General features: G+C 40.5%; 1 protein-coding gene across 1 annotated transcript; it reads right to left on the minus strand.

The window, feature by feature from the left end:
• Window positions 1–9,029: 9,029 nt before the first annotated feature.
• On the minus strand, window positions 9,030–27,725 carry LOC112230130 (zinc finger protein 436-like). Its single transcript, XM_042310856.1, has 2 exons — window positions 27,060–27,725; window positions 9,030–11,289 (listed from the first exon to the last, which is right to left on the minus strand). The coding sequence occupies exons 1-2, from the start codon at window positions 27,388–27,390 to the stop codon at window positions 10,412–10,414; spliced, it is 1,209 nt and encodes a 402-aa protein (XP_042166790.1). The 5' UTR covers window positions 27,391–27,725; the 3' UTR covers window positions 9,030–10,411.
• Window positions 27,726–27,952: the final 227 nt, after the last annotated feature.

Consider the following 27,952-nt stretch of genomic DNA (forward strand, 5'->3'; position numbering starts at 1 on the left):
TACTCAAAGTGTAGCTAAATAAAATAACTTAGTTCATACCCAGTCAGCACGTGACAAGGTGACTTTTATAATATCACTCTAAAAGTCTAAGTTCCTGCAGAGTATCTTTAGTTCTACAAATCTGAAAGTTCTGTGGGGAGATCTAAAGTTTATTTGAAGAATCTATAGTTTTGTGGGAACTATAGTTCTTTGAAGAACCCCTATAGTTTCCTCTAAGAACCTCTATAGTTCCTTGCAGGATCTATTTTCCTCCCTGTCCACCCTTCCTCCATGATAAAAACATATTTTAATAGTAACTATATTGATTTAAATAATGAATTGTTTATTTAGTTCACCACAAATGTGAATTAATATTTACAGACCATAATAAATAATACATTTTCTTTGTATGGTGCTTTTCATGACATTTAAAACAAATAGAAATGATGATGTACAATAAAAAGAACTATGCATTAAAAATGAATCATAGTTAAACTAACAACATTGTAGACTTGATGCTAAATCAGATTTTTCAGATTTAGTTCCTGTATATCATATTCACTTAGTTATGTTAGGAAGTTTGCCATCTTTATAGTTCCTGGTAACTTCACCCCAACTTCTCTTCTCCCCAGAACACAGTAACTTAACATAAGTGTTTTTCTGACATTTTGGGGAAATCTATAGTTCCTTGCAAATAACAAATAGTTCCTTAGCAGAGCCCCTAAGTCCCATGGGGACTATAGTTCCTCGAGAGATCTATGTTCTCCCCATCAAAGGCCAGCGAGATTTCACTCTATGGTTTCCGCCGATGTGCAGTGAAGAGTGGTGAAATTTATAGTTCAACAAAAGTAAGAAAAGATTATAACAATTAACATAAAAAATGTTCAGCTGTAATTTTATATAAGCATGCACACCTATGTTTATGAATAAACAGATGATTTGTGCATAGGCATACCTTGTCACGGAGATAAAGGCCAGTTCCTCTTTCTTTTCTAGTTCAGTTAAGAACAAGATCTTATTTTCAGAGATCTATAGTTCACAGTGGGAAATCTATAGTTCCTTGCAGAGATCTATAGTTCCTTGCAGAGATCTATAGTTCAGCTTGCAGAGATTTGAACTAGTTCCAACGCTGCAGAATCTATAGTTCCCTGCTGCAGAGATCTATAGTTCCTGGCGCAAGATCAGAATTCCTGCAGAGGTCTCTAGTCGTAGTAAAGTAAAGCAATGATCTTGCTAATTTTATTACAAAATACATTAGAGAAATCTAAGTTCCTAAGAGATCTATAGTTCCTTGCAGAGATCTATAGTTCCTCGCAGAGATCTGGACTGTCAAAATAGCAGGATGATGTCCTCACCCCTGCCTCGCCTCTCTACCTCTGCTAGTCTTTATTCTCCTTTTTGTCTATATCCATTCCATGGACTTGATTCACTTCTGAGAAGATAATTTGCACACATTTGTATGCTAATAGATTTCAGTTTGCATTGACTGCTATGTAGGTTAAATGTACACGTCAAATGCAGCTGTCCTACAACATATCTGTACCTTCTTCTTGATCCCAATTGCAATGTGTCCATGTTCTGTCCTATAAGAATTTAGCAAAGGAAGAGAAAATGTGTCAAAGAATAGTCTTACAAGTGTAAAATATGAAACAGGCAGGGAGCTTCGATCCGGCGCGCTATATATATTGAAAGATAAATGGCATCGACATACATATTGAATTTATAAATATGAAATATTGAAAGATAAATGGCATCGACATACAATATAATGAAAAATAGAAGAACATATTGGAGAAAGCACTAGCCAATACAGTACTGCCATACAGGCCTAACATCACATTTCAAGATATCGTTGTACACAAATTGTTCAATATTTTATCAGGCTGACTTGAAAGATTATACGCAACATTTTGCTGCGTGGCAATACTGTGTTTGGATTCTGAAGGGCCTTTATACAAAAGAGGTAGTCTAGACACTGTATTAATACCATTATGAATTTGAATCCCATCTACAGCTTCCATCTAATATATTAATTTCCCTCCATAAGGGGGCAGACATGTAACATTTCCAAAATGGGACAGTATTGTCCATGTAACGTTTCCAAAATGGGATAGTATTGTCCATGTAACGTTTCCAAAATGGGATAGTATTGTCCATGTAACGTTTCCAAAATGGGATAGTATTGTTCAGGTAACGTTATGCCCCCTTGTGAGTTAATAGTTTTGCATGCTGTAGCAGGATATATAAAGAGGAAGACCTCCATTGATGATTCAGTTCGTTGTAACATCTCGTCTGGACAGGTCACCGTCCTTAGTTGGTTAGTTAGTTAGTTAGTTAGTACGTTAGCTAGTTCATTCTCACAAAAGTGAGAACTGCTCTAGATTGGAAACTTACGTTAATGAGAGTGTAAAGCCATTTTGGCTTTATGGAAACGATATACAATATATGGGAAAGAATATAGTTGAGGGAAATAATCCAAACCCTGTTGCTGTAGCTCATACAACGCCGACGATCAAACCCGGCTTTATAATATTTACGGTAATTAACTATAGTAACGTTACGGAAGATATTCACAGAAAACCATCATTGTCTTCGTTATTCATTATTAGTATGTTATATTATTATAATGATTATTTCTAGACATATTCAGAGCCATCAACCCAAAAAAACTTATGTTGTCCAGCAAACTTGTCACCATCGGTTGTAGGTTCCTCCAGCAACAACGGAACCCACCTTCTAACAAGTTCTTTGAAGAACCTTTGGGGCTGTTTTTCATTGACCAAGAACCCTACGGTTCTTAGGGGATCTGAGAACAACTCCAGTTGAACCCTTCATTTTTGGTTGTAATCGGCTCTATTTACTCTCAGATTCAAAACATGATGATTAGCATCAACGATGAAACTGGGCAGTCTGCTGCTGCTCCAATACAGTATGAGGTGAGACGGGTGAACTGATGTTGAACTGGGCAGTTAGCTGCTGCTGCTCCAATACAGTATGAGGTGAGATGGTGTTGAACTGGGCAGTCAGCTACTGCTGCTCCAATACAGTATGAGGTGAGATGGTGAACTGATGTTGAACTGGGCAGTCAGCTGCTGCTGCTCCAATACAGTATGAGGTGAGACGGTGAACTGTAGTCAAACTATCTTGTGCATATAGAAAACACGTGATCTTTGTATGTGTCCATGTGTGGAGAACGAGACACAGACTAACTGTGAATTGGTCTTCTCGTTCTGTAGCAACAGCTAGTTATTCTAGTCTTCTAGTGAGGTGTCAAAACAACAGGAAGTCATTCTAGACACAGTTCCTCTGAAGTAGATCAACGGTTCCCTGAATTGGGCCAAGCTCCTTTGGCCTGTCTGTGGAGAGGGCGTGTGGTTGCACACCCACACAAACATACACATAAACTTCTCAACATTGAAGAGATCCTTCAACACATTATAGAAGTCATATCAACTTAAAGAGGTTAACATAGATTTTCCCTCACAACATTGCACAGAGATAAATCAGACCCAGCCTGAACTGTGTGATGTAGTAGGGAGTTGTAGTTTCTCTAGAGATAAATCAGACCCATACTGAAATGTGTGATGTAGTAGGTAGTTGTAGTTTCCAACAGGCCAATATTCTACATAGTTTAGCGCATAAAACGTTTTTATGAACTACAATGACCATAATCCACTGCGCGCCTACCTGTGTTTCTTTTACACCTGTGTTAAGTTGTAAATAAAGAGTAAAAACTCAGACGATAAGTAAAGCTCAAACCAAGTTTATTCACCCACTAAGTCACAGCTGCATAAGACCAAGACATATGCACACAAGCACTGCTATTTAACCCTTTATGCTGAGTCTCCTCCTTACACCTCTGTTGCTAGGCAGAACTTTTGTGGTATCAGTTCTTCCTCACTTCATCTGACCTGACCTCGGCCTAAATTCCTCCCTCCTCCCCACCTCACGGCTGTCCTGTTGACTTGTACCAGACTGTGGCCCTTCTCCTCCCCACCTCACGGCTGTCCTGTTGACTTGTACCAGACTGTGGCCCTTCTCCACCCCACCTCATGGCTGTCTTGTTGACTTGAACCAGACTGTGGCCCTTCTCCTCCCCACCTCACAGCTGTCCTGTTGACTTGTTCCAGACTGTGGCCCTTCTCCTCCCCACCTCACGGCTGTCCTGTTGACTTGAACCAGACTGTGGCCCTTCTCCTCCCCACCTCACGGCTGTCCTGTTGACTTGTTCCAGACTGTGGCCCTTCTCCTCCCCACCTCACGGCTGTCTTGTTGACTTGTACCAGACTGTGGCCCTTCTCTTCCCATAGGATCCCTTACGTCTAACAATAACACATTCTGACAGAATGTAAACGTTCTACATTCCCCTCTCTCAAACAGTGACATGAATAAGGATATTTAATATTTTCAATTTCAGAAGTCAGAACCCATCACCTGCTATGTAAAAGAGAGAAGAATGCACAATGGTCAATGCTTTCCGGTATCCTTGGGACATCCCTACCCTAAAACCTTCCTTAACCCTTTTAAATGTCAACTTCAAAGGTCTAGGGACGTCCCAAGGATGTATCTCTACCTGAAAATACATTATCTAAGTTATTGATAGTTGGTATTCAGCAGTCATAAAGCCTTATTTCCTTTAATTAACTACTAAAATAGTGATTTTGTCAGACAGCAGCTCTACACTTTATTGACTGACTGATCCATTCATCCTTCCTCAGCCTTCCTCTCCTCTGAAGACCCAGTGAGGGTGCTCAGTCAGAGAGCTGTTGAGGGACTGGTTAGGAAGAAACACTTCTACAGCCAGAGAGGTGAGAGGTCACATATGGTTTAGATGGTAAATACTTATGTCCCCTTAGCAGTTAATTGCGTCAGCAAAAGGTAATATGTTCCATCATCTATGTTTATTTACATTAGTGCAAATTGTCCACTGATATTGGTGTAATTTCTCACCCTTCTGGATGTATGAACGATAATTCAGGCAGTCTCTATGGGGGTGCCACAGGGTTCAATTCTTGGACCGACTCTCTTCTCTGTATACATCAATGAGGTCGCTCTTGCTGCTGGTGAGTCTCTGATCCACCTCTACACAGACGACACCATTCTGTATACTTCTGGCCCTTTGGACACTGTGTTAACAACCCTCCAGGCAAGCTTCAATGCCATACAACTCTCCTTCCGTGGCCTCCAATTGCTCTTAAATACAAGTAAAACTAAATGCATGCTCTTCAACCGATCGCTACCTGCACCTACCCGCCTGTCCAACATCACTACTCTGGACAGCTCTGACTTAGAATACATGGACAACTACAAATACTTAGGTGTCTGGTTAGACTGTAAACTCTCCTTCCAGACCCATATCAAACATCTCCAATCCAAAGTTAAATCTAGAATTGGCTTCCTATTTCACAACAAAGCATCCTTCACTCATGCTGCCAAACATACCCTTGTAAAACTAACCATCCTACCAATCCTCGACTTTGGCGATGTCATTTACAAAATAGCCTCCAATACCCTACTCAACAAATTGGATGCAGTCTATCACAGTGCAATCCGTTTTGTCACCAAAGCCCCATATACTACCCACCATTGCGACCTGTACGCTCTCGTTGGCTGGCACTCGCTTCATACTCGTCGCCAAACCCACTGGCTCCATGTCATCTACAAGACCCTGCTAGGTAAAGTCCCCCTTATCTCAGCTCGCTGGTCACCATGGCATCTCCCACCTGTAGCACAGGCTACAGCAGGTATATCTCTCTAGTCACCCCCAAAACCAATTCTTTCTTTGGCCGCCTCTCCTTCCAGTTCTCTGCTGCCAATGACTGGAACGGACTACAAAAATCTCTGAAACTGGAAACACTTATCTCCCTCACTAGCTTTAAGCACCAACTGTCAGAGCAGCTCACAGATTACTGCACCTGTACATAGCCCACCTATAATTTAGCCCAAACAACTACCTCTTTCCCAACTGTATTTAATTTATTTATTTATTTTGCTCCTTTGCACCCCATTATTTTTATTTCTACTTTGCACATTCTTCCATTGCAAAACTACCATTCCAGTGTTTTACTTGCTATATTGTATTTACTTTGCCACCATGACCTTTTTTTTTGCCTTTACCTCCCTTCTCACCTCATTTGCTCACATTGTATATAGACTTGTTTATACTGTATTATTGACTGTATGTTTGTTTTACTCCATGTGTAACTCTGTGTCGTTGTATCTGTCAAACTGCTTTGCTTTATCTTGGCCAGGTCGCAATTGTAAATGAGAACTTGTTCTCAACTTGCCTACCTGGTTAAATAAAGGTGAAATAAAATAAATAAATACAAATTTCCCCTCAGACACACATTTGTTCTTTGACATTATGAAGTTAATTTGTGTAAAATGTACTTTTCCCTACTCATTCACCCCATCTCTTTACATTGCTTATGCATATTCAGTGGCCTGACTGTGTCCAAGGCCCATCCTGGTAGATCTGAACCTAATGCAGTTTGTAGTGATCGGATGACAGAAGTCACATTTAGGTGCCGGGTGTAACTGAGGCCATAGACACTCCATATCCATTACTTTGAGTGTTTTATATAATATGACTGAATGTGTTTTTTCTGTGTTGCATGGGCAGTCAAGAAATGGAACAGCAAGGCCACAGAACATGACATAAGCAGAGCTGTGGGCTGTTTACCACTCCACCACACCTTTAGCAGGCTGGAAAAGTGGGATTGATCTGGTTGATCCATTTGTTTGTTTCTGTTTTCAGTAGTTTATCCTTTGACATGGGATTGATACTGATTTTCATACTCAGAGGGACCAAGAGTCTTTCGATTGGTCAGTCATTGGGTTCATATATATATATATATATATATATATACACACACACACATCACTAACTCTAAGCATCAGCTGTCTGATCATTGCACCTCTACACAGCCCATCTGTAAATAGCCACACCCATCTACCTCATCCCCGTATTGTTATTTATTTTTGCTCCTTTGAACCCCAGCAATTTAATTGCTAAATTGTAATTATTTCACCACTATGGCCTATTTATTGCCTTACCTCCTTACTCCATTTACACACTGTATATATATATATATATTTTTCTGTTGTGTTATTGACTGTACTTTTGTTTATTCCATGTGTAACTGTTGTTTTATCGCACTGCTTTGCTTTATGTTGGCCAGATCGCAGTTGTAAATTAGAACTTGTTCTCAAATGGCCTACCTGGTTAAATGAAGGTGAAATAAAAAAAATAACATTCTGTTGAAATCAAATCAAGCTTTATTTGTACAGCACATTTCAGACATGGATGCCACACAATGGCTTCACAGGAAAAAAAACAAATATTTAGTACACAATAAACTAATAAAAAACTAATAAAGACTAATGAGCACCCTATGGAAATTCCATTGATTAAAATATTAAATCGGATGCAATATCCAACCCAAAATATAAGCTTGTTTTTTAGGAGGGGTTCTGAAAGACACTGAGGGTGTCCACTGAAAATTGACTAGTAACAACAACTGGGACCTAAGACACCCACTAAATCTGCCCAAGAAGAGGCAAACAAAAGAAAAACCCCCACAAAACTTAAAGATAGGAAAAGTAAACCAAAAAGGTGGAGCAACTAAAGGTGTTGACTCTACACATCTATCAAGACAACTGGAGCACTGGGCCAGACACTCTTAAATAGAACCTGGACCAGCTCAGGTGAAACACCTTCCCACTAACAAGATGGACAAGCCAGCTCAAGTGTAACACATACTGACTAACGAGGTGACGCCAATCAGTGCGTCCTAAAGTCCAACCTCAAAACATAAATGGAAAAACCAAAGCCCATAACCTTCCCCTTTAAGACAACAAATTAGAGGTCGACCGATTATGATATTTCAACGCCGATACCGATTATTGGAGGGCCAAAAAAGCCGATGCCGATTAATCGGACAATTTTTTTATTTATTTATAATAATGACAATTACATCAATACTGAATGAACACTTATTTTAACCTGATATAATACATCAATAAAATCTATTTAGCCTCAAGTAAATAATGCAAAAACAAAGTGTTGGAGAAGAAAGTAAAAGTGCAATATGTGCTATGTAAGAAAGCTAACGTTTCAGTTCCTTGTTCAGAACATATGAAAGCTGGAGGTTCCTTTCAACATGAGTCTTCAATATTCCCAGGTAAGAAGTTTTAGGTTGTAGTTATTATAGGAATTATAGCACTATTTCCCTCTATACCATTTGTATTTCATTAACCTTTGATTATTGGATGTTCTTATAGGCACTTTAGTATTGACAGTGTAACAGTAAAGCTTCCGTCCCTCTCCTCGCTCCTCCCTGGGCTCGAACCAGCAACACAATGACAACAGCCACCATCGAAGCAGCGTTACCCATGCAGAGCAAGGGAAACAACTACCCCAAGGCTCAGAGTGAGTGACGTTTGAAATGCTATTTGCGCGCGCTAACTAGCTAGCCATTTCACTTTGGTTACACCAGCCTCATCTCGGGAGTTGATAGGCTTGAAGTCATAAACAGCGCAATGCTTCACGCACAACGAAGAGCCGCTGGCAAAACGCACAAAAGTGCTGTTTGAATGAATGTTTACGCGCCTGCTTCTGCCTACCACCGCTCAGTCAGATACTTAGATACTTGTATATTCAGTAAGATTATATGCAACGCAGGACACGCTAGATAATATCTAGTAATATCATCAACCATGTGTAGTTAACTAGTGATTATGATTGATTGTTTTTTATAAGATAAGTTTAATGGTAGCTAGCAACTTACCTTGGCTTACTGCATTCGCGTAACAGGCAGTCTCCTTGTGGAGCGCAACGAGAGAGAGGCAGGTCGTTATTGCGTTGGACTAGTTAACTGTAAGGTTGCAAGATTGTCTCCCCCGAGCTGACAAGGTGAAAATCTGTCGTTCTACCCCTGAACGAGGCAGTTAACCCACCCATTCCTAGGCCGTCATTGAAAATAAGAATGTGTTCTTAACTGACTTGCCTAGTTAAATTAAGGTATAAGAAACAACATTTATATTTTAAAAAATAAGCCAAAAATATTTGATTTCCGATTGTTATGGAAACTTGAAATTGGCCCTGATTAATCGGTTGACCTCCACAACAAATATATCCTAAATTTTTGATGGACGAGTTTGCTCACCACCAACAGAAAACAACTTCCATTTCACATGATAAACAACTACAATGCTTCACCAATACAAACATGGCGTCTACTGGCTGTCAACAATTAAAAACCGGTATTTCTAAATATTAATATACAATAGTATTATTTTTTTCACATTTTTCTTTATAGAATCCGAAAACTCACTTGCTTCTAGAACTCTAGTCCACATTTTATTTAACCTTTATTTCACTAGGCAAGTCAGTTGAGAACAAATTATTATCGACAATGACGGCCTAGGAACAGCGGGTTAACTGCCCTGTTCAGGGGCAGAACAACATATTTTTACCTTGTCAGCTCGGGGATTCGATCCTTTCGGTTACTAGTCCAACGCTCTAACCACTCGGCTACTGAAAGTATGTTGAAATTACGTTGTTTTAAAGTAATTTAAAAAATGACCCAAAAATACATATTTTAAACAACAACCAAACAAATATTGGACGTTGGGCAGAGTCTTCTTTTCAATTACATTTTGCTTGGTGGAGCCCCAATGTCAAAACACAGTTAACGTGTCCAAATCAATAACCAATATTCAGAAACAGTTTGGGACAAATTGAAAGCCTAAACATAAAATGTGCTATTTACACAAACATCTGCCACAATAATCATATTACTTGTATTTTATAACAAGCTCCTTATAAACTGCACAAGCACCAGAAACGCTGTTGTTTTGACAAGTAGCAATAAATTACTGATATCGATTAGGGGGAAATCAGGTTGTACGTGATGTGGAAACGAACACAACTAAAAAAAACACATGGAAATGGGAGATATCTTTCACCTCACTGGTTAGAGGACAACCTGCAGAAGACAGTCAGCTACATTTTGGGGTGATGCATTTAAATTTAGGGGTTGCTAAACAAAGGAACGCAACACTTATTTTCATCACTCAACGATATCATGTTGAAATCAATTGTGCGATAGGAGGGAGATGAGATTGAACGTCCTGTTAAAACTAACAGCTCAAAAACCACACGGAATCTGGGAATAATGTGTACATCCCTGGTTAGAAGACAATTTGTAGAAAACAGATTGCTACATTTTATAGTGTTGCATTTTGATTCAAGTTGGACACCAACATAGTAAACAGCATAACGACTCTTTTTGTTAAAAGGCTAATATCCATAGCATGCTGAAATCAATTGAACAGGGGGCAAAAGTTAAGGCTTCAACATTGTGACATTATTAAAATAATCCTACTACAATGTTAAAACATTCTACATTGTGACATTAATTCATTGATATCATGAAACAACTCCTTCATGTATTTTCTGATGATTAATCAGATATCTTTTATCAGAGTATCTCTTCCCACATTGATTACAGCTACAAGGTTTCTCTCCTGTGTGTGTTCTCTGGTGTCGTGTCAGATTGCTAGACTTAGTAAAACTCTTCCCACATTGAGCACAGCTATAAGGTTTCTCTCCTGTGTGTGTTCTCTGGTGTGCTGTCAGGCCGCCAGATGAAACAAAACTCTTCCCACATTGATTACAGCTAAAAGATGTTTCTCCTGTGTGTGTTCTCTGGTGTACAGTCAGAACTCTAGATGAAGCAAAACTCTTCCCACATTGGTTACAGCTATAAGGTTTCTCACCTGTGTGTGTTCTCTGGTGTCTTGTCCGCTTGCTAGAGGTAGTAAAACTCTTCCCACATTGAGCACAGCTATACGGTTTCTCTCCTGTGTGTGTTCTCTGGTGGTATATCAGGCTGCTTAGCTGAGTAAAACTCTTCTCACATTGATTACAGCTAAAAGGTCTCTCTCCTGTGTGTGTTCTCTGGTGTGCTGTCAGGCCACCAGATGAAACAAAACTCTTCAAACATTGAGCACAGCTATAAGGTCTCTCTCCTGTGTGTGTTCTCTGGTGTGATATCAGGCTGGATGACCGAGTAAAACTCTTCCCACAGTGAGAGCAGCAGTGAGATTTATCACTTGTGTGAATTCTCTGGTGTACCTTTAGTGAACTTGATCTTGAGTAAGTCTTCCCACAGTCAAAGCAGCGGTGAGATCTCTTCTCTGTGGATCTCTTGAGGTGTTCTAATGTGGAGAGACTCTTCTCTGCCTTGTCAGCATCATGAGGTTGTAGAGGCTCCCCAGAGGGCCCATGGTAGTCCCATCTCTCTCCTGTGTGAACATCAAAGTCAGACAGATTGTTAAAGGCCCACAACAGCAGAAATCCACTGTAAAAGGTGATGCCAATAGCGTAGCCATGATGTTGTACAACAATTGACGTCTAATGAATGTACTGATTATTTGACATTTGTCTTAAAATCAGCAAGAATAGTCATTTTGTCTTGTTTTCACATTAGCAGTAACATCTAAGATTGTAGACTAGAAATAAGTTATTCATGTTGTTGACTTTTGGTCTCCAATATAGGCCATTCTGTGTTTCCAAAAAATTGCGGCATGAGGGCAATGCACATGCAATTTGGTTGTAGAAACTCCTCCATGCTAATGAGGAAACCGATAGTTATGGATGTATAATATCTGCCTGGAGCAAAAATGGTGAGCAAAGATTTTGGTTTTTCACAATGTATTCTGAATGTGAACGGGGGAAAACTCAGGGGAGAAACCGCCATTTCCAGGTTGCTTATGAGTGCATTTCACACTACTTTGGATTATAATTGTAAGGCTCGTTTGAATGTCCTGCTTAATATAATGTTTGTGTCATCGTCGCAAACCAACCTCATTGTACTTAAAAAAAACACTTCAACAAGTAAAATGCTCTTTGGCTTTTTCATCAGCCTGACAATGAGGGTTTGTACACAGTTTGCCAAATTGGCCCATAACTTCACCTAACAACAAATATAGGAAAATAGCTCTGTGTGTTGTATAATAGCCTATCCATCAAGGAACAGTTCTGTACACATTATGACCAAAGTAGAGATGTTGGATCCAACGCGGAGCACGGCATAACTGTCTGTACCAGAGTAATGAATGAAGAAGCACTTTTGTTGTTGTTGCATGTCGTGATGTTTGTCATTTGACTGGCATTCAGAAAATGATTTCATGGATCAGCTGATGATAGTTGAACATGTGACTAACAAAATAGCTAAAGTATTAAGAATTATGTGTAATTATTGAAGAACCGCGTTAATGACAGTATCCAATTGGGTGTTGTCAATAAAGTTACGATATTTGTTTATATTTCACCCTTATTTAACCAGGTAGGCCAGTTGAGAACAAGTTCTCATTTACAACTGTGACCTGGCCAAGATAAAGCAAAGCAGTGCGACAAAAACAACACAGAGTTACACGTGGGATAAACAAACAGTCAATAACACAATAGAAAAATCTATATACAGTGTGTGCAAATGGAGTATGGAGGTAAGGCAATAAGTCATAGTAGCAAAGTAATTACAATTTAGCAAATGAACACTGGAGAGATAGATGTGCAGATGATGATGTGCAAGTAGAAATACTGGTGTTCAAAAGAGCAAAAAAGTAAATAAAAACATAGGGTAGGTAGTTGGATGGGCTATTTACAGATGGGCTGTGTACAGCTGCGGCGATCGGTAAGCTGCTCAGATAGCTGATGCTTAAAGTTAGTGAGGGAGATATAAGTCTCCAACTTCAGCGATTTTTGCAATTCGTTCCAGACATTGGCAGCGGAGAACTGGAAGGAAAGGAGGCCAAAGGAGGTGTTGGCTTAGGAATGACCAGTGAGATATACAGTGGGGCAAAAAAGTATTTAGTCAGCCACCAATTGTGCAAGTTCTCCCACTTAAAAAGATGAGAGAGGCCTGTAATTTTCATCATAGGCACACCATCTATGACAGACAAAATGAGAAAAAAAAATCCAGAAAAATCACATTGTAGGATTTTTAATGAATTTATTTGCAAATTATGGTGGAAAATAAGTATTTTGTCAATAACAAAAGTTTCTCAATACTTGGTTATATACCCTTTGTTGGCAATGACAGAGGTCAAACGTTTTCTGTAAGTCTTCACAAGGTTCACACACACTGTTGCTGGTATTTTGGCCCATTCCTCCATGCAGATCTCCTCTAGAGCAGTGATGTTTTGGGGCTGTTGCTGGGCAACACTGACTTTCAACTCCCTCCAAAGATTTTCTATGGGGTTGAGATCTGGAGACTGGCTAGGCCACTCCAGGACCTTGAAATGCTTCTTACGAAGCCATTCCTTCGTTGCCCGGGCGGTGTGTTTGGGATCATTGTCATGCTGAAAGACCCAGTCACGTTTCATCTTCAATGCCCTTGCTGATGGAAGGAGGTTTTCACTCAAAAGCTCACGATACATGGCCCCATTCATTCTTTCCTTTACCCGGATCAGTCGTCCTGGTCCCTTTGCAGAAAAACAGCCCCAAAGCATGATGTTTCCACCCCCATGCTTCACAGTAGGTATGGCATTCTTTGTCCTCCAAACACGACGAGTTGAGTTTTTACCAAAAAGTTATATTTTGGTTTCATCTGACCATATGACATTCTCCCAATCTTCTTCTGGATCATCCAAATGCTTTCTAGCAAACTTCAGACGGGCCTGGACATGTACTGGCTTAAGCAGGGGGACACGTCTGGCACTGCAGGATTTGAGTTCCTGGCGGCGTAGTGTGTTACTGATGGTAGGCTTTGTTACTTTGGTCCCAGCTCTCTGCAGGTCATTCACTAGGATTATCAGTGGTCTTGTATGTCTTCCATTTCCTAATAATTGCTCCCACAGTTGATTTCTTCAAACCAAGCTGCTTACCTATTGCAGATTCAGTCTTCCCAGCCTGGTGCAGGTCTACAATTTTGTTTCTGGTGTCATTTGACAGCTCTTTGGTCTTGGCCATAGTGGAGTTTGGAGTGTGACTGTTTGAGGTTGTGGACAGGTGTCTTTTATACTGATAACAAGTTCAAACAGGTGCCATTAATACTGGTAACGAGTGGAGGACAGAGGAGCCTCTTAAAGAAGAAGTTACAGGTCTGTGAGAGCCAGAAATCTTGCTTGTTTGTAGGTGAACAAATACTTATTTTCCACCATAATTTGCAAATAAATTCATAAAAAATCCTACAATGTGATTTTCTGGATTTTTCTCATTTTGTCTGTCATAGTTGAAGTGTACCTATCATGAAAATTACAGGCCTCATCTTTTATCTTTTTGGTGGCTGACTAAATACTTTTTGCCCCCTGGGAGAGAACTTGCACAATTAAGCCTCATTTTGACTGGCATTACATCAAAGACTAAATCCCTTTTGGGTTGAGATTTCTTGAGCCCAATATGTAGTCTTATAGGAGAAAATGGATGTAACAACTGGACTACAGTATTTCAGACATTGTCATTGGATGCATTTGATCAATTGTTAACGTTTTGTTGATGGTCCACTCTTGATGTTCTACACGTTACAGTGTAGCTTCAGCCATTCCTACAGAACAACAATAAAGTGTAGAATCCCTTTACTGCATATTTGTTCAACGACTGCAGAGACGGTACTTACTGGTGTTACACAGATCTACAACCTCCTCTTCTTCCTCCAATGTGACAGTCATCTCCCCCTCTTTCACTCCAAAAATGGCATCCTCTTCTATTAATGTAACATCCTCCTCCTCTTTCACTCTGAACGCATCTTCTTCTTTCACGGAAACGTCATTCTCTTCTTCTTTCACGGTAACAGCCTCAGCCTCTACTTGTTTTTGTATTGTAACATCCTTCTCCTCCTCCTCCTCTTTCACAAGAGCTTCTTTCTCCGCCCAGCAGACCTCCTCTTCTTTAGGAGGCGGAGAGTGGCTTAGTGAACTCATGGTCGGGGATGTTAGCTAGCTAGCATTAGCGACTAGCCTAGTTCGAAGCTAACTTAGAAAACCAGCTAGCTGACAAGTGTAAATAGATAATTAAATGGGCCAACAAGTACATATGACAGAAGTGTGTTTAATACAGAGCGTCTAATATAAACCAAAACAGTGTAAATAGCGTGAATGTTGTAGCTATGTTTGCTAGAAAGCTACCGAGGTGTCTGACTAGCTGTTGTTGTTGAAGGAGCATCCCATCCACTAGATTATACGTCACACTGGCAGCATCGCCTGATCCTAAAAGACGGACATCGCCATCTGCTGACTGGAGTGGGCAACACAGTTGAGGAACAAAAAGTGTTTAATTTATTTCATAAAAGTTGATTATATTAAGTCATTCAAAGAGAAGCATGTCTTGATTGAGTCATTTGTAATGAGTGATAATTTAAAACAAACTTTACACCCACTACATATTTCTATTGAACCATACTTCTAACATGGATCATTTTCACCCCAGAGGCATATCTTTTATCATAGCCAAAATGTGGTTCATTCAATTCTTCCAATTTTTCATGACTTTGTCAATCAACTGGTTCTTATTTAATCTAAATCATGGTTTGGTGTTTTTGTATCAAAATTGACTTTGAACTATTTCAAATCCTTTGGAGTCATTTTGACCCCATGCAACAGCACCTTTGATAAATGGGCCGTTTATTTCAAATCAAAATCAAATCACGTACACGTGTTTAGCCAATGTTTTTGAGGGTGTAAAGAAATGCTTGTTTCCCCAGTTCCGACAGTGCAGTAATATCTAACAAGTAATATCTGACAATTTCACAACATATACCCAATACACACAAATCTAAGTATTTGAATCTAGGTTTCTCTGTAGACATGATGCATCCCACCAGAGGGTGGAGGGGCTCCTGTTTCAGTGGTTTTGACCAGATAGACACCTGCAGAGACAGTATAGTGCCTCCCATGTACTCTCCTAAAATTAGATTTTTCTATACCACGTATCACGTGACTGTGTTCAAAACTACCAGCGGTAGAAACCTCAGCCAGCGGTAGAAAACTCTGCCAGCGGTTTACAGTGTATTCGGAAAGTATTCAGAACCCTTCACCTTCTCCACATTTTGTTACGTTACAGCCCTATTCTAAAATTGAATTTTTTTCCCCCTCCTCATCAAATGACACCCCATAATGACAAACCAAAAACAGGTTTTTGAAAAAAGGGGCGTATCCTTAAGAGGTTTTAATCATTGATACATAAAAAGGCCTGATTGGTGGAGTGCTGCAGAGATGGAAGAACCTTCCAGAAGGACAACCATCTCCACAGAGGAGCTCTATCAGAGTGACCATTGGGTTCTTGGTTACCTCTATGACGAAGGCCCTTCTCCCCAGATTGCTCAGTTTGGCCAGGCGGCCAGCTCTAGGAAGAGTCTTGGTGGTTCCAAACTACTTCCATTAAAGAATGATGGTGGCCATTTTGTTCTTGGCGACCTCCAATGCTACAGACATTTTTGGTACCCTTCCCCAGATCTGTGCCTCGACACAATCCTGTCTCTGAGCTCCACGGACAATTTCTTTGAACTCATTGCTTGGTATTTGCTCTGACATGCATTGTTAACTGTGGGACCTTAAATAGACAGGTATAATCATAAACAATATGATTTCATGTGGCATAAACAAAAACACAAATTCTCAATCAAAAATAAGTCAGAAAACAGCGCCTTTATTCTCTCATATGATTTCAGGTTCTATGACTGGAAAAATGTCCTTCCACACAGAGAGAGAGCAGGGGTAGGACTTTTTTTAGTGTGTCTTCTATTGCTCCTTCAGGCTCCTTAACCAGATAAAACTCTTTCCACACTGGGAACATAGAAAATGTTTCTCCTCTGCATTCTCTCATGCTCCTTCAGGCTCCCTAACAAGGTAAAAGTATTTTTACACTGGGAGCAGTGGTAAGGCTTTTCTCCTGTGTGTATTCTCTCATGCTCTTTTAGATGCCCTGTCTGAGTAAAACTTTTTTCACAATGGGAACATTGGAATGGCTTTTCTCCTGTGTGTATTCTCTCATGCCTTTTCAGGTTAGTTAACACGGCAAAACTCTTTTCACACTGGGAACATTGGTAAGGCTTTTTTCCTGTGTGTAGTCTCGCATGCTTTTTTAGATTTCGTATCTGAGTAAAACTCTTTCCACAATGGGAACATTGGAAAGGCTTTTCTCCTGTGTGTGTCCTCTCATGAGCTTTTAGGTGCCCTAACTGAATAAAACTTATTCCACAGTGGGAACAGTGATAAGGCTTTTCTCCTGTGTGTATTCCCTCATGCCTTTTCAGGTTAGCTAACATGGAAAAACTCTTTCCACACTGATAACATTGGAAAGGCTTTTCTCCTGTGTGTGTCCTCTCATGCAGTTTTAGGTTCCTTAACCAGCAAAAACTATTTTCACAGTGGGAGCAGTGGTATTGTCTCACTGGTTTGTGCGTCTCTGGGTTTGGTCCCACTGAAGGGCTCTTCCCGCTGTCAGAGTGAGAGTCTGGTCTCTCTCCTGCCAAAGACAGAGTATCTTGTTAAACAGAGACCCGAATGAAACCTCCACATGATAAAAAGGTCTTCCTATGAGGTTTAATCTAGACTAGATCCCTCAATAAAAGAGCAGAACTGGTCATCATAGAGTGGCTGTAGTGCTTTGTAGGCTGGGTAAATCCATTTGAATTCAATACATTTTTTGACAGCATCCCTTTTGATTTAAAAACAAGTGGTAAGAAAGATACATTTTGTAACTGAATGTAAAAACATGAATGAGATATACAGTACCAGTTAAAAGTTTGGAGACCTACTCATTCCAGGGTTTGTCTTTATTTGTACTATTTTCTACATTGTAGAATAATAGTGAAGACATCAAAACTATGAAATAACACACAGGGAATCATGTAGTAACCAAAAAAAGTGGTAAACAAATATAAATATATTTTAGATTATTCAAAGTAGCCACCCTTTGCCTTGATGACAGCTTTGCACACTCTTGGCAGTGTCTCAAACAGCTTCACCATATGCTGAGCACTTGTTGGCTGCTTTTCCTTCACTCTGCGGTCCAAACCATCTCAATTGGGTTGAGGTCGGGTAATTGTGGAGGCCGGGTCATCTGATGCAGCACTCCATCACTCTCCTTTTTGGTCAAATAGCCCTTACACAGCCTGGAGGTGTGTGGGGTCATTGTCCTGTTGAATAAAAAACGATAGTCCCACTAAGCGCAAACCAGATGGGATGGCGTATCGCTTCAGAATGCTGTGGTAGACAGACAGGTGTGTGCCTTTCCAAATCATGTCGAATCAATTTAATTTACCACAGGTGGACTCCAAACAAGTTGTAGAAACATCTCAACGATGATCAATGGAAACAGTATGCACCGGAGCTCAATTTCAAGTCTCATAGCAAACGGTCTGAATACTTATGTAAATAAGGTATCTGTTTTTTATTTTTAATAAATCCATGGTTACCTGCGAGGAAACACGTGCCGCCATCATTGCTTTGCACAAAAAGGGCTTCACAGGCAAGGATATTGTTGCCGGTAAGATTGCACCTAAATAAACCATTTATCGGATAATCAAGAACTTCAAGGAGAGCGGTTCAACTGTTGTGAAGAAGCCTTCAGGGCGCCAAAGAAAGTCCAGCCAGCACCGTCTCCTAAAGTTGATTCAGCTTCGGGATCGGGGCAACACCAGTACAGAGCTTGCTCAGGAATGGCAGCAGGCAGGTGTGAGTGCATCTACACGCACAGTGAGGCGAAGACTTTTGGAGGGTGGCCTGGTGTCAAGAAGGGGCATCAGGAAAAAAGCTTGTCCGGAGAAGACAAGGTGAGCGCTACCATCAGTCCTGTATCATGCCAACAGTAAAGCATCCTGAGACCATTCATGTGTGGGGTTGCTTCTCAGCCGATATGTTCTTATAGGCACTTTAGTATTGCCAGTGTAACAGTATAGCTTCCGTCCCTCTCCTCGCTCCTCCCTGGGCTCGAACCAGCAATACAATGACAACAGCCACCCTCGAAGCAGCGTTACCTATGCAGAGCAAGGGGAACAATTACTAGAAGGCTCAGAGGGAGTGACATTTAAAACTCTATGAGCTATACTGATAGATAGAAATAATGGGGTGCAAAGGAGCATAAATAAATAAATAAATACCGTAGGGGGAGAGGTAGTTGTTTGGGCTAAATTATAGATGGGCTATGTACAGGTGCAGTAATCTGTGAGCTGCTCTGACAGCTGGTGCTTAAAGCTAGTGAGGGAGATAAGTGTTTCCAGTTTCAGAGATGTTTGTAGTTCGTTCCAGTCATTGGCAGCAGAGAACTGGAAGGAGAGGCGGCCAAAGGAAGAATTGGTTTTGGGGGTGACCAGAGAGATATACCTGCTGGAGCACGTGCTACAGGTGGGTGCTGCTATGGTGACCAGCGAGCTGAGATAAGGGGGGACTTTAACTAGCAGGGTCTTGTAGATTACCTGGAGCCAGTGGGTTTGGCGATGAGTATGAAGCGAGGGCCAGCCAACGAGAGTGTACAGGTCGCAGTGGTGGGTATAGTATATGGGGCTTTGGTGACAAAACGGATGGCACTGTGATAGACTGCATCCAATTTATTGAGTAGGGTATTGGAGGCTATTTTGTAAATGACATTGCCGAAGTCGAGGATTGGTAGGATGGTCAGTTTTACAAGGGTATGTTTGGCAGCATGAGTTAAGGATGCTTTGTTGTGAAATAGGAAGTTAATTCTAGATTTAACTTTGGATTGGAGATGTTTGATGTGAGCCTGGAAGGAGAGTTTACAGTCTAACCAGACACCTAGGTATTTGTAGTTGTCCACATATTCTAAGTCAGAGCAGTCCAGAGTAGTGATGTTGGACAGCAGGGCAGGTGCAGGCAGCGATCGGTTGAAGAGCATGCATTTAGTTTTACTTGTATTTACGAGCAATTGGAGGCCACGGAAGGAGAGTTGTATGGCATTGAAGCTCGTCTGGTGGGTTGTTAACAGTGTCCAAAGAAGGGCCAGACGTATACAGAATGGTGTTGTCGTGTCTTTGGCTCTGCCGGATTAATTGCTAAGACATGCTATTCTATAAAATAATTTCTCCGTAATTAATATCACCTGATTTAGCTAATCATGTAAATGTATTAACTAGAGAGTCGGGCACCACAAAATAATATTTATAGAGCTGTTATCTTCCGAATAAACTCTTAAAGATCTAGTAATATTTTACATCAATAGCAGTCAATATCAATTCATCTTACTTCAGTCTCATAATCTGAAAGTTGTCAAATCTTGGTGTTCTGCAAGAACCCTGGCTAACAATTTGAATCAGCAATACAAAATTGGGTTGAATTATTTATTTACTAAATACCTAACTAATCACAAAGAATTCACATACACAAAGAATGAATTATACCTGGATAATTCTTTACGTCATAGAAAAACGTCCCTAGCGGGTGGAACAGATATGACAGCTTGTTACACAAAGGAAAAGGGGCTGGGTTGAGTGGGAAGACAGGAACCAAGAGCGGGAAGACAGGAACCAAGGCAAAGCTGTGCTATCGTAAATACAGTATCTTATGCATTCTAAATTACCGCCCATTTGGAAAAGGAAAATGCAATAAATATTTACTCTGAGCTGCGCTTCAGTAGGTTGGTGGTAGATGGAAGACCGTGTTGCCAAACCAAGTCCTCTGTCCTTTGAAGAATGTCTCTGGTGGTCACTTGGATAAGTTGTAGTAATGTCGTCGTGCGGTAGATGGGATACTGTCTGTTCCTTCCTAACCTGAGTTTGCAGCTGCGGTCGCTAACTCAACGGCTAGGAGGTATCACTTCTGTCGTGAATAAGAGTTCAAAGTTCATACCATTCGCAACCAAAGCTCATGCTGATGTTGGCTTCGTTCTGTAGTTTTATCTGAACCATTCTGACATAGGATCGTCATCCTCATATCCTCGGAACAGGAAGTTATGTTGTCGTCAAGGGCTTATATAGTAAGGGAGAGGAGGGTGTGTTTGAAGTTTTATAGCCCTTGTCCCTTCACAGGGGAGGGCCACTGATTGAGCAGCCCTATCTTATGAAAATCCAAATCTCACATTTTAGAAGCTAAAATCACATTTCATCCCATCACAAATAATTTCATATTCAAACATTTAAATTGAACAACAATTCCATGTGAATCTGATAACTCACGTGTGTAGACTTTCCACTGTAGAGTTTATGTCATCTTATCATTGATGAGAATGTCTCAGATGACAACCGAACTGACAAGTACCACTGCATATGTTCAATTATTCGGATTACCAGAATATAGGTAATTTCCCCCCACATACTGATGTTCCCAGAATCTCTATGTTAACCAAGGTTTTTTTTAAATGTAACCTCCGTAGGTTAAAGAAGGGAAATGGGGGAAGAGGTATTTATGACTGTCATAAACCTATCCCCCAGGCCAACATCATGACAGTGTCTTCTGCATAGAGGTGGATCAGAGACTCACCAGCAGTAAGAGCGACATCATTGATGTATACAGAGAAGAGAGTCGGTCCAAATTTGAACCCTGTGGCACCCCAATAGAGACTGCCAGAGGCCCGGACAACAGATCCTCCGATTTGACACACTGAACTCTATCAGAGAAGTAGTTGGTGAACCAGACGAGGCAATCATTTGAGAAACCAAGGATGTAGAGTCTGCCGAAGAGGATGTGGTGAATGACAGAGTCGAAAGCCTTGGCCAGGTCAATGAATACGGCTGCACAGTATTGTTTCTTATCGATGGCGGTTAAGACATCGTTTAGGACCTTGAGCGTGGCTGAGGTTCACCCATGACCAGCTCTGAAACCAGATTGCATAGCGGAGAAGGTATGGTATGGGATTCGAAATGGTCGGTAATCTGTTTGTTGACTTGGCTTTTGAAGACCTTAGAAAGGCAGGGTAGGATAGATATAGGTCTGTAGCAGTTTGGGTCAAGAGTGTGTCCCCCTTTGAAGAGGGGGATGACCAGAGCTGCTTTCCAATCTCTGGGAATCTCAGACGGCATGAAAGAGAGGTTGAACAGGCTAGTAACAGGATGCGGTGCGCATTCGCGAAAAAGTCGTTACTTTTTCGTGTCGTTGCTCCAACGTGTACCTAACCATAAACTTCAATACCCTTCTTAAAATCAATACACAGAAGTATACATTTTTAAACCTGCATATTTAGCTAAAATAAATCCAGGTTAGCAGGTAATATTAACCAGGTGAAATTGTGTCACCTCTCTTGCGTTCATTGCACGCAGAGTCAGGGTATATGCAACAGTTTGGGCAGCCTGGCTCATTGCGAACTAATTTGCCAGAATTTTACGTAATTATGACATAACATTGAAGGTTGTGCAATGTAACAGGAACATTTAGACTTAGAGATGCCACCAGTTACATAAAATACAGAACGGTTCCGTATTTCACTGAAAGAATAAACGTGTTGTTTTCGAGATGATAGTTTCTGGATTTTACCATATTAAATTACCAAAGGCTCGTATTTCTGTGTGTTTATTATAATTAAGTCTATGATTTGATAGAGCAGTCTGACTGAGTGGTGGTAGGCACCATCAGGCTCGTAAGCATTCATTCAAACAGCACTTTCGTGCATTTCGCAAGCAGCTCGCCAGCAGCTTCAAGCATTGAGCTGTTTATGACTTCAAGCCTGTCAACTCCCGAGATTAGGCTGGTGTAACCGATGTGAAATGGCTAGCTAGTTAGCGGGGTGCGCACTAATAGCGTTTCAAACATCACTCGCTCTGAGACTTTGCTCTGCAAGTGCCGCAGATTTTGTGGAGTGATGGGTAACGCTGCTTCGAGGGTGGCTGTTGTCGATGTGTTCCTGGTTCGAGCCCAGGTAGGGGCAAGGATATGGACAGAAGCTATACTGTTACACTGGCAATACCAAAGTGCCTATAAGAACATCCAATAATCAAAAGGTATATGAAATACAAATCGTATAGAGAGAAATAGTCCTATAATTGCTATAATAACTACAACCTAAAACGTCTTACCTGGGAATATTGAAGACTCATGTTAAAAGGAACCTCTTCAGGCTAGGGGGCAGTATTTTGATGTTTGGATGAAAAACGTGCCGAACGTGCCTAAAGTAAACTGCCTATTTCTCAGGCCCAGAAGCTAGAATATGCATATAATTGGCAGATTAGGATAGAAAACAGTCTAAAGTCTCAAACTGTCAAAATATTGTCTGTGAGTATAACAGAACTGATATTGCAGTCGAAAACCTGAGGAAAATCCACTCAGGATGTGCTGTTTTTCTGAAACTACTCTTTTCCATTGCAAGCCTATCCTCCATTTAAAGGGATATCAACCAGATTCCTTTCCCTATGGCTTCCACAAGGTGTGAACCGTCTTTAGACATAGTTTCAGGCTTTATTCTGAAAAATGAGCGAGAATGATCACATAGCGTCAGTGGATAGCCAGATGTCCTCAGATTTGTGCATTCGCCGGGAGCAAGACCTTTTCTTTCTCTCTTCTATTGAAAAGGCCTGAGGGTTGATTATAAAAACATTTGACATGTTTCTACAAACTTTCCGGATACTATTTGGAATTTATCTGCCCGTCGTGAACGCACGAGCCTGTGGATTACTGAGCAAAACGTGCCAACCAAATGAAGGTTTTTGGATATAAAGAGAATCTTTATGTTGTAACTGAGAGTCTCGTGAGTGCAAACATACAAAGATCATCAAGTTAAGCGATTCATTTTATTGCTTTTCTGACTTTCATGACCAATCTACTTTGCTGCTGGCTGTTTGTAATGTTTTGTCTGCTGAGAGCTGTCCTCAAATAATCGCATGGTTTGCTTTCACCGTAAAGCCTTTTTGAAATCTGATACGCCGGCTGGATTAACAACATGTTAAGCGGTGTTTTGGTGTATTGCACTTGTGATTTCATGAAAATGAAATATTTTTAGTAATTTCATTTGAATTTGCGCTCTGCAATTCACAGGATGTCGATGAAAATGATCCCGCTAAAGGGATCTGTGCGGCAAGAGGTTAAAAGGAACCACCAGCTTTCATATGTTCTCATGTTCTGAGCAAGAAACTTAAACGTTAGCTTTCTTACATGGCACATATTGCACTTTTACTTTCTTCTCCAACACTTTGTTTTTGCATTATTTAAATGAAATTGAACCCGTTTCATTATTTATTTGAGGCTAAATTGATTTGATTGATGTATTATATTAAGTTAAAATAAGTGTTAATTCAGTATTGTCATTATTACAAATAAAAAAAATAAAAAACGTAAACAAATTTTAAAACGGCCAATTAATCGGTATCGGCTTTTTTTGGACCGCCAATATTTGGTATCGGTATTGAAAAATCATAATCGGTCGACCTCTAGTTACTATGGTTACTGTTGTTCCATATTGTGAATGTTATCCCATTTGTTACTATGGGTTACAGCAGTATGGCCTAATACATTTTTGACATAAAATAATTTGCATTTTTTTGTTGATTCAAAAATGGTCCATGGTATAACCTTAAAACATTTCTCATTCCGTTGTCATTGGAGTGAGGCCTAGCCTACTGGTGAAGGGGGTCTCATTCAAATTGGAAAATTATTGGGCTGGAGGGAAGGTTGTGCCAAATCCTGTCATTTGTAAGGAACCCAGAATTGAGGAACCTGATGGTTTATCAGAAAAGTACCCTACAGTATTCCCAGCATGTGCCGTTACACCTGCTCTGTCTAAGAAATTGGCCGGGAGCAAGTCTAGTGTTGAGGATGTCAGCGATCCCACCATGGTCAATCTGTCCGAGACGTTTATGGGTGATCCTGATTTAGGTAAACCTCCTGAGTTTACCTCTCCTTCGAAAACCCCAAAGGTGAGAGTTTTTAGAACCTCTGAATGAAGAGAGGATCCCTACAGTTGACACTTGGATGTCTAGGAAGCAGCTGATTGCTGAACAGATTAAAGATGTTTCTAGAAAGCAGAAGAGTGATGAACAGAGTAAAGATGTTTCTTGGAAGCAGCAGATTGATGAACAGAGTAAAGATGTTTCTAGGAAGCAGCAGATTGATGAACAGAGTAAAGATGTTTCTAGGAAGCAGCTGATTGCTGAACAGAGTGAAGATGTTTCCCTCTCCTCTTTTTGCTGAGATACATGCAGAAGTAGAGTTTAATGAAGTTCGTGTTTGTAATTTTGACAGATATGGCATTCTAATGAGGAAAATGCGGTCTAACAAGGAAACGGCGCTCTAACGAGGAAACGGCGGCCTAACGAGGAAACGGCATTCTCGGGCGCCACTTTTGGGCAAGACGATTGGCCCAGTTTTTATCAAATTGTTGTTCCAGTTGCGCTTCGACAAGAAATACTGAGGTTGGCTCACGATGGTAGTATGGCAGGTCATCTTGGGGTCAACAAGACGTCTGAAACAGGATGTTGTGGCTCACTGTAAATCCTGTGGCGTTTGCCAGAGGACAGGTAAACCAAACCAAGCTGGCCCAGTTGCACCTTTGCAGCCCATTCCTGCTATTGACAAACCTTTCAGCAGGGTTCTGGTGGACTGTGTTGATCCTTTGCCAAAAGCCAAGAGTGGTAAGTATTTCAGTTAACTAGTGATAGACTATTTATAATGCAGACATGATATAGTAGTTCATATGCATCTGGTTGAGTGACATTTTTGGCTTGGATGTAAAAAAACAACACTTTCCTACATTTTAGCACAGCAGGCCAAGTAGTTCTATACTCAAGTGGGCACTCCCACAACATTATCAGGACAGAGAAACCAGACATGCTCATTGCACACATGGAGAACTACAAACAAAAAGACAATGAAAAAAATGGACAAATCTTGTAAATGGTGGTTCTGAAATAAACCAAAACTGGTTTCTCACAAGTGGAGCAGGTTTTGAACAGACAATGTTTCCACTCCGAGAATGACAACAGTAAATGACTGTGATTAATACATGCATTAACTGAAATGAATGTAACCAAATGACATGAAGTAACGGTACATTTACTACTGGTGACATTTGTAATGGGGAATTGATCAAATAAATTCAATCAATTCACACAATGAAACAATGAAGGAGCAAGAATTGATGGAAGCCAGCAAAGGATGAAGAGAGACTCGCATATAACTTCACTACATAACCCTCCCCTTCTTCTTGTCTCAACATTTTAAATTATATTCAAGAGACATTATCTTCACACATATTTGAGATGCTTTTCACTGACAGCCGCAACTCAATAATCAGCGACGCCTATTGCCACACGCACTGCCCAAATAGACATAAACCTACAAGCTTGTGATTTGAAACCATACACAGGTAAAAAATTTTTTAAAGAAGCTAATTATCCCCGATTCCTCATTTGGGCAAATTTAGTTTCATTTACTTCCATATTGGACACACCACTATGTCATTTCTCTCCAGTTCTATTAGACCCACCGCTATATAATTTCTCTCCTGTTCTATTAGACCCACCACTATGTAATTTCTCTCCTGTTGTATTAGACCCACCACTATGTCATTTCTCTCCTGTTGTATTAGACCCACCACTATGTCATTTCTCTCCTGTTGTATTAGACCCACCACTATGTCATTTCTCTCATGTTCTATTATTTCGTTGTCCAGAAGTCAAAGGCACAATCCTAGTTGTTGCAGCTTTAGTCTCTCCCTCTTTCTAAGTTTCTAACATAGATTTTCATCTCTGTCAAATATGAACCTCTAGCAGGTGGACTCTATAGAATGGTGTGTTCTAATAAAACACTGTAGGAGTTATCTCCAGATCGCTATGCATATTCATGTCATGAGACTAGTAGCTTAGCATTTCTCTCCATTGAATACAGGCGGTTGGCTCAGCCAACCCAACTCTCACATTGGCACTATTGGGGGGCACGGTGTGTAATAAATCATCACTACACGAATATCACTACATGCCGTGCCCCCCAGTCTGCGGTCAGCAGATAGACCCTTCTCAAATATATATGTTAATAAGTCACTTTTTGGAAACGGAACGGAGAAAACAAGGGGTAGCTTGCTCTCTACGTTGTCTGATTCTAGACATATCAGTCATCATCCTGGGGCCCTCCGTTGAAGAGGTACTGACGAGCCAACTCTGAATATCCAAAGTTAAAAACAAATTTAAGGCGGTACTTACTGGTGTTAATCAGATCTATCTCCTCCTCTTCATTTGCATCTTTCAATGTGACAGTAATCTCTCCTTCCTCTTTCACTCCAAAAACAGCATCCTCTTCCTTCACAGTAACATCGCCCTCCTCTTTCACTCTGAACGCGTCTTCCTCTTCTTTCACTGTAATGTCGTTCTCTTTTTTATTCACAGTAACAGCCTCACACACCACTTCTTTTTTTACGGTGACATCTTCTTCTTCCTTCTCCTCTTTCACGACAATGTTCAGCCCCAGAGCTTCTTTCTCCATCCAGCAGACCTCCTCTTCTTTAACAGGAGGGGAGAAGTTTAGGGAGCTCATGTTCGGGGATGTTAGCTAGCTAGCTATCATTAGCGACTAGGCTAGTGCTAACTTAACCAGCCAGCTACTATAGCTGACTAATACAAAATACCGTAATATTATATTAAATAGGTTAACAAATAGATACGACAGAAGTGTGTCTAAAACACAGTACCTAATATACACCGAAAGCGTATAAATAGCTTGAATCTTTCGGCTATATTGTCTAGCAAGCTACCGAGGTGGTTGACGAGCTGTTTATGAAGAACCGTCGACAAGATTTTACGTCACGCTGGCAGCATCGCCTGAAAGACGCACATCACCGTCTGCTGACTGGAGGGGAAACGCAGTTGAGGATCATATTTTATTTTCAGACTAAGATTATTTTCAATGAATTTAATTAAATAATACTATTATATTGACACATACAAAGACAGGTGTTGATTGATTAGTGCGAATAAAAAATGTTTACTACAGCACATTTAATGCAGTTTCATTAAGTCATACTACATCTAAATAAGTAGCTAGTGTAGGTATATACTGCTCCTACATGGTGTAACAATACATCACGTAGATGTATATA

The sequence above is a fragment of the Oncorhynchus tshawytscha genome, linkage group LG32, assembly GCF_018296145.1.
Source record: "Oncorhynchus tshawytscha isolate Ot180627B linkage group LG32, Otsh_v2.0, whole genome shotgun sequence".
Classification (NCBI taxonomy): domain Eukaryota; kingdom Metazoa; phylum Chordata; class Actinopteri; order Salmoniformes; family Salmonidae; genus Oncorhynchus; species Oncorhynchus tshawytscha.